Below are 11443 nucleotides of genomic sequence, written 5' to 3'. Positions count from 1 at the left end.
ATCTCGCCTTTCTACTTTGCAAGAAAGTAGTAATATCTGGGCAGAAGTTCTTCAGTTCTTAAAACAAGTAGACTTTCTATAATCTACAAAACATCTGCCTCATTTCCCAGTTCTGTTCAGGCCTAGATTATTATTATTATTATTATTTATTCGATTTTTATACCGCCCTTCTCCCGAAGGACTCAGGGCGGTGTACAGCCAAAAGTAAAAACAGGCAATACAATATACAATTAAAATACAAATTAAAAAACTTATTTTATAATTGGCCTAAAAAACTTTAAAATATATAAAACTAAAACCCCTTAAAATTAATAATAGAAAATTTAAAATCAATAAAATTTAAAATCAATAAAATTTAAGCCAGCCCCGCGCGAATGAAAAGATGTGTCTTCAGTTCGCGGCGGAAGGTCCGAAGGTCAGATATTTGGCGTAAACCCGGGGGAAGCTCGTTCCAGAGTGTGGGAGCCCCCACAGAGAAGGACCTTCCCCTGGGGGCTGCCAGCCGACATTGCTTGGCGGACGGCACCCTGAGAAGTCCCTCTCTGTGAGAGCGTACGGGTCGGTGGGAGGCATGCGGTAACAGCAGGCGGTCCCGTAAGTACCCAGGCCCTAAGCCATGGAGCGCTTTAAAGGTAGTGACCAAAACCTTAAAGTGCACCCGAAAGGCCACAGGTAGCCAGTGCAGCCTGCGCAGGAGCGGTGTTACGCGGGAGCTACGCGAAGCTCCCTCTATCACCCGCGCAGCTGCATTCTGGACTAACTGAAGCCTCCGAGTGCACCTCAAGGGGAGCCCCATGTAGAGAGCATTACAATAATCCAAGCGAGAGGTAACGAGCGCATGAGTGACTGTGCACAAGGCATCCCAATCAAGGAAGGGGCGCAACTGCCGAACCAGGCGAACCTGGTGGAAGGCCCTCCCGGAGACGGCCCTCAAATGATCTTCAAATGACAGCCGTTCATCCAGGAGGACACCTAAGTTACGCACCCTATCCTTTGGGGCCAATAACTCGCCTCCAACAGTCAGCCGCAGCTGCAGCTGACTGAATCGGGGTGCCGGCATCCACAGCCACTCCGTCTTGGAGGGATTAAGCTTGAGCCTGTTTCTCCCCATCCAGACCCGTACGGCTTCCAAGCACCGAGACAGCACTTCAACAGCTTCATTGGGGTGGCCCGGGGTGGAAAAGTACAGCTGGGTGTCATCAGCGTACAGCTGGTATCTCACCCCAAAGCCACTGATGATCTCACCCAACGGCTTCATATAGATGTTGAACAGAAGGGGCGAGAGGATCGACCCCTGGGGCACCCCACAAGTGAGGCACCTCGCGGCCGACCTCTGCCCCCGTCAACACCGTCTGCGACTGGTCAGAGATAGGAGGAGAACCACCGATAAACGGTGCCCTCCACTCCCAATCACTATATCACTATATCACTATATTATGTAGCTTAAAATCATTTATGTAGAAAATTTGCTCTTTGCATATTATCAAAAGCATCTGTTATGAGTAAAGTGACCAGATTTCAGCGATGGCAAAGCGGGACACCATTGACCGGGGGGGGGGGGGGCTGCGCATGCGTGCTGAGTCTTGCCATTTGCCTGAAGGAGAAGGAGCGGCTGCTGCTTCTCCGCTCTTCCAGGCAGGCTCGGCTCTCCTCTCGGCTCTTCTCTTCCTCTCAGGTGAAGTCAAGTGGCGTCTCTCCTCCCTCTCATGCCCCCTTCTCTGCCACTCCCCCTTCTCCGCCTCCTCTTCTTGCGTTGCCGCCTCCCATTTTCAGAATGGGAGTGAAACAAAAAAAAATCGGGACTTTTTGGAATTGCTGCGGGACGCGAGACAAATTATTAAAAAGCGGGACTGTCCTGCCAAAAGCGGGACGTCTGGTCACTATAGTTATGAGCCAATGTGCAGTTAGCTGAGCAAAGATTTAATGATGTACCTAAGTTTTTGTATATTTAACCAGTGTGGAGGCAAATAGCAGTAATATCTATGTTGCTAAAGATATGTGGAGAAAGTACTTAAACTGGCATTTTAGGATCATGCATCTGGCTTTTAAATGATTATATTCGTTTCAAACTTAACTTTTTATTATAAAATAAATGATGCCCACATTCAGGTAAAATATTTGTAATCCATTACATAAATTTAAAAATAGATTATGAGTTTGTGTGCATCATATAGATATGCATGTGCAATTATAAGTAGAAGGAAACATGCATGTCTGAAACCAAAACTAAACCCAATGTGCCTCATTTGTATATTCCACCGTATAACTCAAGAGTGGCATTGGAAAGAGAATATATTAAGCAACCTTATTCTTAAAGTACTGGTCTCAAAAATATATCTGATCAATACCTCAAGAAGATAGATGCATGTGATTGCTGAAAATCAGAAGATTTTATCTGGGTTTGTATGGTTTGGGATATAATTTGTCTAATTTCAAATTTCAGCATGACCGCTACAAAAAGTAGTGGAAATGTACCTTTATCATCTTATAATGTTGATGTTGCTTTGTTTCACAGCAATGAAAATACTATAGTACAAATTTCTACAGGTTATGAACTTTATAAACGACACTTTTAAAAAAAAAAATGGCTGTTCTTTTTTACATACTACATTTTGAATTATCCTGTGCTTGTGAGAAACCATTCAGCAATATCAGATCTGGTTGAGTCAAGCACCAGGATGGGAATGCTACACAGAAAAATAATATTGGTCTGCACTTGATCAATGCAATTCTGAAGCAATAGTAGGCCAGTGAAATGAAGACATGATTTCTACACAGGATTTCAGAGGAAGCACTACCAAATTCGACAGGAATCTGCACCTCGATTCATTGTAGTATTTTCTGGACAATTGAAAGCTTTCCGGAATTCCTCAAAATTACTCATAGCAGCAATAACTCTAAAGTGGAGAAAGAAAAGGTAAATTTGCAAATTAGTTTAATACTGTACCTCTTATTCTTAATACATATACTTGTAGTGATTTCAGGCTACAAAACCTTCATTTTGATTTTCTGTAGAAAAACATATGCTAGGATCCAATCTGGGTCGATCACTGGGACCAGCAGTTTTATCTTCTGAGCTTTCAGACTTGTACTGGAGCCTATCTTCAGGAAACTCTTTGACAGAATGAAGCAGAGTGAACATACTCTGCTAGAGAGAATTCCTTAAAGATGGGCTCCAGTACGAGCCCGAAATCTTGGAAGACAAAACTACTGGTCTCAGTGACCAACACATATTGGATCCTGAAACATTATCCTGGGACACATTTATTCACCTGCATTCATGAAACATGCTAACTCAAGCTACCACTGCTATGGCATCATACCATTCCGGATAACATGTAAAATCCTTTAAAAGGTTCACCACCCACTTCCTGGATACATTAGGTGACAATATTTGATAGTGATTTCAGGCTACAAAACCTTCATTTTGATTTCCTGTAGAGAAACGTATGGTAATTCAAGCTAACTCTGCTACTCCATCATACCATTTCAGCTAACATATAAAATCCTTTAAAAGGCTCACCACTTTAATGTACCTGCATACATTAGGTAATGTTATTTGATAATTTCTGGTACAAGACACCCAAGGCAAGACACAATCTTGTTGATGAGGAGATACCATTAATTTGTATGCCATTCCAGCTTTTCAGGCATTCTAGTCTCCCATTTGTTCCTTGCCGGCAGCAGCACTTTAAACAGAGATCTCAACAATGGTGCATGAAATTTTATCCTGATCGTTTTCTTTCCTGAACATTGTTGACATATTACCAATAATTCATGTAACTCATGTAATTCATTTAACTTTACTTTTAATTGTTGAAGCTGTTTTTTCATTAAAAGTATCCATTTGATCCAGTATCATAAGTCTTTTCAACATTATCTAAACTCCCTATTTAAAAAACAAGAAAAGCGAGCAAAGCGTTTATTAGAGGGATATTGATTTATTTGGACAATAGGCAAAGGAATAATAAACAAAGGCAGCGTAGGTATTTGGAAGAAGAAATTCAAAGGAAGCAACAGTTATTAATTCAAAACCCACAAGATCACAAACTTAAAGAGGCTATAAAAATATTACAGAGTCAATTTAATATGTTAATGGCAGACCAGGTGGCAACGAATATACAATATGCTAAACATAATACCTTTTGTAACGCAAATAAACCTGGGAGATGGTTGGCATATAACTTAAGGAAAAAACAGAAAGCACGTGTCATACAAAAAATAGAATATAAAGGTAAAGAGATATATCAACAGGATAAAATTAAAAAGGCATTCTCAGAATTTTATACTGCACTATATGCAAAAGACAAAATATTGAATAGGGACATTTATGATTATTTGAAAGATTATAAGGTTAATATTCTAACATTAGAACAGAGGGAGGAGCTGAATCGGCTGATAGCTACTGGAGAAATAGTGGAGGCAATTAAACAATTAAAAATGGGGAAAACCCCTGGTACAGATGGTCTTACAGCAACTTATTATAAAAAAACACAGGATGAAATATTAGGCCCACTTAAAGAATTATTTAATCAGATACAATTAGGAGTGGGAATACCCCCATCATGGAAAACATCTTTTATTTCACTGATACCAAAAGAGGAGCAAGACTGCTCTAAACCTGGTAACTACAGGCCGATTTCACTTTTAAATAATGATTATAAGATTTTTGTAAAAATAATAGCAAATAGATTAATGTTAGTTTTACAACAAAGAATTCATACTGATCAATCTGGTTTTATAAAAGGGAGGCAGATGAGGAATAATGTTAGACAGATTATTAATATATTGGAATATTTGGAAAAGAAGAATACTTCAGCAGCACTTATTTTTTTGGATGCAGAGAAAGCCTTTGATCGATTGCATTGGGATTTTTTATTTAAATTAATAGAGAAAATGCAATTTGGAGATTGTTTTGTTAGAATAATTAAAGCGATTTATGGAGAACAAACAGCACAGATTATAATAAATGGTAGCTTGACAGAAGTTATTAAGATTGCGAAAGGAACGAGACAGGGATGTCCCTTATCACCATTATTGTTTGTTTTGACTTTGGAACCATTATTAGATAAAATACGAGAATTAACGAAAATAGAGGGAATTAAGATTAGACAACATGAGTATAAAGTTAGAGCTTTTGCAGATGATGTAGTGGTTACGTTAACAAATCCTATAAATTCAAGTAGATTTTTGTTGGAAGTAATTGATAAATATGGAAAGGTATCAGGATTTAAAATAAATCAGAATAAAACAAGTGATAATTAAAAATATGTCTATACAACAGAAACAAAAACTAGAGGAAACGACAGGATTTGAGGTAGTAAAAAAGGTTAAATACTTAGGGGTTTATATTAGCTCATCGAACAAGAAACTTTATAAGAATAATTATGACTTGCTATGGCAAAAAGTTCAGAATGATATGAGTGTCTGGAAGAAATTGCAGTTATCCCTATTGGGAAGGATTGCGGCTATTAAAATGAATGTGTTACCTAGATTTTTGTTTCTGTTCCAGATGATACCAATAATTAAAAAGGATAAAAATTTGGAAGATTGGCAGATTGGGATTAACAAATTTATATGGCAGGGTAAAAAGGCGAGGGTTAAAATGAAAATAATACAGGACTCACGGGAAAGAGGTGGTTTAAAAATGCCTAACTTTAAATTATATTATGAAGCAGTAGCCCTTTCAGTAATAAGTGATTGGTTTAACTTAACAGAGGAAAGAATTTTGAATATAGAAGGTTATGACTTGTTATATGGATGGCATGCGTACTTATTTTATGAAAAAAAAGTGGATAGGGCTTTTAAGAATCATGTGTTAAGAAGTGCTCTTTTGCGGGTCTGGAAAAAATATTCCTATAAATTAGAATACAAGATTCCTATATGGGTGAGCCCTAGACATGCAATATAGAATATAAATATAGAACAGAAACAGGAAATGATTACTTATAAAGAACTTTTGTATGCTGAAGGAGGTAGATTGCAATTAAAATCATTACAGGTATTAAATGAAGAAGGGAGGAATTATACTTGGTGTCAATATGGGCAAATAAGTGCTAGATGGAAAGAAGATCAAAAAATTGGTATAATGCAAAGGGAGGAAAATTTAATAAAGCAAATTAGAAATCAGACCCAGGAGCATATAAAGAGATTGTATAATGTGTTGCTTGAAATAGATTCGGAAAAGGATTTGGTAAAGGATTGTATGATAAAATGGGCACAGAATATTCAGGAACCAATAATGTTGGAAACGGGAGAAAATTTGGGTTAGAAATGTTAAGTTTACACAAGCACAGAATTTAAGGGAAAATTTTTATGTTTTATAGATGGCACTTAGATCCCAAAAAATTATCATGTATGTATCCTAATATCCAAGCGAAATGTTGGAGGTGTGATTGTGATGATGCTACATATTTTCATATTTGGTGGACTTGCAAGAAAATTAAGGTCTTTTGGATAAGAATTTGTGGATTATTCAAAATGTACTGAAGAAGAAGATAAAGTTCCTGCCACAATTTTTCCTTTTGGGAATTATAACGGATTGTACAGGGATTGAGACTAAATTGATTCTGAATTTAATAACAGCAGCAAGACTATTGATTGGACAATATTGGAAGAAAGAAGAAATACCTACACTAGAAGAATGGATACTGAAAGTTATTAATTTGGCTGAGATGGCTAAAATCTCAGCTTTTTTAAAAGACAATACGCAGGAAAGATATTTAATTGAATGGAAAAAATGGATTGATTATCTACAAAATAGATATCAGATTAAGAAATATCAGATTGCCTTTGAATAATTAGAAAGTTATTTTATGTAATGGGGAGGGGGTTGGGAGATGAAAAGCTTTGGATGTGGTTATTTGGATTGGAAGGGAAAATTTTATTCTATGTTTGGTTTATGTATAACAATACCTTGTGATTGACCCGGGAAGCCGGGGGGGGGGAGGGAGGGGGGAAGGGTTTTTTTTTGGGAGGGAGGGGGGGAAAAAGGGGGAAAATGTTTTTGTTTTTTAAAACTCTTTCAATTAAAAAAAAAAGAGATCTCAACAATGGTGCATGAAATTTTATCCTGATCGTTTTCTTTCCTGAACATTGTTGACATATTACCAATAATTCATGTAACTCATGTAATTCATTTAACTTTACTTTTAATTGTTGAAGCTGTTTTTTCATTAAAAGTATCCATTTGATCCAGTATCATAAGTCTTTTCAACATTATCTAAACTCCCTATTTAAAAAACAAGAAAATTTGTGTCATAATTGAATTATTATCCTTCATTGCCTAACTCATCATGTGGGGGAAGCTAAATTACTGGAAGATGTATTTTCTCATTCCAAATAGTTATCCATGTGAGGTGCTTTTAATCCTCTCTTTCAGAAGACAGACATTTAGGTCAACAAATCTTTTAAATACAGATCAAACTAAAAGAGGATTCCCAGCACTTTTCTATGGATGCAATTACTTTTCTTTTTTCCGGGCAAAATTTTTTATTTTCCATAATAATTCCCACAATTTGACCAGTGTACAATGCAATCACTTATCCAACAATTGATCCTATACTCAAATTATGCTCAATCAGGCCTGCTCGACCGCCACTCCCTTCCTTAATCTTTTCTACCCTTCTCACCTTCTTCTACTTTCCCCACCATCCTTCTCCTCACTTTCCTACTTCCCCTCCTCTTTCCCACTTCTCACTTCCATCCTTTCTAACCCTCTATCTTCTCCTCCTTCTTCTCCTCCTATCCTTTCTTCTCCCTCCCTTCTTTCCTACCTACCTACCTGCCTACCTACTTTCTTCCTTCTTTACTCCTCTTTCCTTACCCTTTCCCTTAGGGAATGGTTACCAAGCAGTCCCGACTTTACACCATTCCAACTTGTTTAATTCTACCATTATTCCTGTACAATGGCAATCAATCAATTTATAATCTTCCCCTTTTCCCCCATTTCCCCCCCCCCCCACCGAGACTTCCCAGAACAGAATACAGGGTATTGTAACTAACAAACATAATCTAAAATGTAACATAAAACATATTCCATTTCACACCATCACACTATCAATTCCCTTCTTTCTTAAACTCTTAATACATAGCAATTCCTAACTTCACTCAAAAACTAATTGATATTTTTTAATCTGATACTTATTTTGAATATAATCGATCCACTTTCTCCATTCCAAAATATATTTTTCTTGTGTAGTCTTTCAAGTAGGCAGAAATTTTTGCCATTTCTGCTAAATTTGATACTTTACTAATCCATTCTCCAATTGTAGGTAAGTCTTCTTTCTTCCAATATTGTGCAATCAATAGTCTTGCAGCAGTTATTAAATTCAAAATCAGTTTTGTCTCTATAACAGTGCAATCTGGAATTATTCCTAATAAAAAGAACTGTGGAACAAACTTGATCTTCTTTTTCAAAATGTTCTGCATAACCACCATATTTTAATCCAAAAAGCTTTAACTTTTTTGCAAATCCACCATATATGATAATAGGTAGCATCCTCACAATCACATCTCTAACATTTTGCTTTCACATTTGGATACATACATGACAGTTTTTTAGGATCTAAATGACATCTATAAAACATTTTTTAAAAAGTTTCTCTTAAATTTTGTGCTTGCATAAATTTAACATTCCCCACCCAAATTTTTTCCCATGTTTCTAACATTATAGGTGGTTGAAAATTTTGTGCCCATTTTACCATACAATCTTTAATCAACTCCATTTCTGAATCAATTTCAACCAATACATTATATAATCTCTTTATGTGCTGTTGACCTTGATCTTTTATTTGTTTTACCAAGTTATCATCACTTTGCCTAATACCAATTTTCTGATCTATTTTCCATCTAGATTGCAATTGTCCATACTGGAACCATGTATAATTTCTCCCTTCATCCCTCAATTTATCCCTAGATTTTAACTGTAATTCCCCTTTTTCCATAGTCAAAAGCTCTTTGTAAGTGATAACCTCCATTTTTTGTAATATATTTATATTCTCTATCATATGTCTGGGGATAGTCCATATTGGTATCTTTCCATCTAACTTATATTGATATTTTTTCCAAACCCTCAACAAAGCACTTCTGACCATATTATTCTTAAATATCTTATCAATTTTCTTGTCATATATTACATATGCATGCCATCCATATAACAAACCATAACCTTCTATATTCAAAACCCTTTCCTCTGTTAAATTAATCCAATCAGAAATTAAAGCTAAAGCAACTGCATCATAGTACAATTTCAAGTTGGGCATTTTTAAACCCCCTCTTTCCCTAACATCTTGCATTATTTTTAATTTTATTCTCGGTTTTTTACCCTTCCATACAAAATTACTAATCCCTTTTTGCCATTCTTGTAAATTTGCATCTTTCTTCAATATTGGAATCATTTGAAACAAAAATAAAAATCTAGGCAAAACATTCATTTTTATAGCTGCCACTTTTCCCAACAATGATAATTGTAACTTCTTCCAATTCTCCATTTCTTTAATTACTTTTCCCCACAATACCTCATAATTATTTTTATATAACTTTACATTTGATGCTGTAATATATACTTCTAGGTACTTAACCTTTTTAACTACTTCATATCCAGTTATTCTTTCTAGTTCTTCCCTCTGATGTGTATTCATATTTTTAATTATCATTTTTGTCTTCTGTTGATTCACTTTAAACCCAGATACCTTACTATACTGATCAATTGTCTCCTTTAGATATACAGCTGAATGTATTGGTTGAGATAAAGAAACAACCAGATCATCTGCAAATGCTCTTAATTTATAATCTTGATTTTTAATTCTAATTCCTTTTATTTGATCTAAACCACGTATATTACTCAATAATATTTACAAAGTTAGAATGAATAATAATGGTGACAAGGGACATCCTTGTCTAGTCCCTTTCTCAATCTTGAAAGATTCTGTTAATCCACCATTTACTATTATTTGAGCTGTTTGCTTTTGATATATAGCCTTAATTGCTTGAATAAAATAATCCCAAAATTGCATTTTTTCTATTACTTTAAACAAAAACTGCCAATCCAATCTATCAAAAGCTTTTTCCGCATCCAAAAAGAAGAATGCTGCTGAGACCTGGCTATTTCTTTCCAAATATTCAAGTAAATTTACAATTTGTCTCATATTATATCTCATCTGTCTCCCCTTAATAAATCCTGTTTGATCATTATGTATTAATTGAGTCATCAGTGGCATCAATCTATTCGCTAATATCTTAGCAAATATCTTATAATCAGTATTTAAAAGCGATATTGGCCTATAATTCTCTGGTTTAACACCATCTCGATCTTTTTTAGGTATTAATGAAATAAAAGCTGTCCTCCATGAGGGAGGAGCTTCTCCTCCCCTTTGTATTCTGTTAAATAACTTCTTAAGTGATGCAATTATCTCATTTTGTAAATTTTTATAATAAGTAGTTGTCAAACCATCTGTACCTGGTGCTTTATTCGCTTTAAGCTGCTTAATTGCAAACACTATTTCCTCTGAAGAAATTAATTGATTCAACTCTTCCCTTTGATCTACTGTAATTTCTAAGATACCGTGGTCCTGTAAATATCTATCTATATCTTTATCATTAATCACATCTCTAGAATATAACTTAGTATAATATTCTAAAAAAGCTTTTTAAATCAAATTTTGCTGATATACTTCCTTACCTCTATATTCTATTTTATCAATTATACGTCGTTTCTGTTTCTTTCTTAATAAATATGCTAACCACCTTCCAGGTTTATTAGAATTATTAAACAAATTATGTTTTGCATATTGTAAATTAGTTGCCACCTGATCTGCCATTAACATATTAAATTGACCTCTTAATATATTTATTGATTCTTTTATTTTACTATCTCCTGGATTACATACCAATAACTGCTCCTTCCTTTTAATTTCCTCTTCTAATTCTTTTCGCCTTTTCTGCAATCTATTTCTATATTTGTTATTCATATCTAATAAAATTCCCCTCATATAAGCCTTGCTGGTGTCCCAAACTATCTCTATAGGTGACCCCTTATCCATATTCAAAGAAAAAAATTCCTTCATTAGACTTTTACATTCATTTACATTTTGTTTGTATCTAAACAAGTTCTCATTCATCCTCCACGACCTCCTGGCCTCCTTTTCCGATCTAGCTCAATCCAAACTGGGCTATGATCAGACAAAGTTCTAGAACAAATTTTTGTCTTCTTCACTCTGAAAAACAAATCATTAGTAATTAAAATAAAATCGATCCTAGAAAATGATTGATGTCTATAAGAAAAAAATGTAAAATCTCTCTCTTTTTCATTGCGTTCTCGCCATACATCTCTCAGTTCTAAATCTTCCATCAAATCAAAGAAAGCCTTTGGCAGTTTTACACGATTGGAAATATTTCTAAGACGTCTTTTATCTTTCTGGATATCCATCACTCCATTCCAATC

At 35.3% G+C, this 11443-nt stretch overlaps 1 protein-coding gene across 1 annotated transcript in view; it reads right to left on the bottom strand.

Moving 5' to 3' along the window:
* Positions 1 to 2534: 2534 nt before the first annotated feature.
* PHEX (phosphate regulating endopeptidase X-linked) overlaps positions 2535 to 11443 on the bottom strand; it is a 739707-nt gene continuing 730798 nt past the window's right edge. The window contains exon 22 of the mRNA XM_058186235.1: positions 2535 to 2897. Within this exon, the coding sequence (XP_058042218.1) occupies positions 2795 to 2897 (103 nt within the window). The 3' untranslated portion in view covers positions 2535 to 2794. The remainder of the gene's footprint in view (positions 2898 to 11443) is intronic.

This window comes from Ahaetulla prasina, chromosome 5, assembly GCF_028640845.1.
Source record: "Ahaetulla prasina isolate Xishuangbanna chromosome 5, ASM2864084v1, whole genome shotgun sequence".
Lineage (NCBI taxonomy): Eukaryota > Metazoa > Chordata > Lepidosauria > Squamata > Colubridae > Ahaetulla > Ahaetulla prasina.
This window is presented reverse-complemented; position numbering and strand designations above follow the sequence as displayed.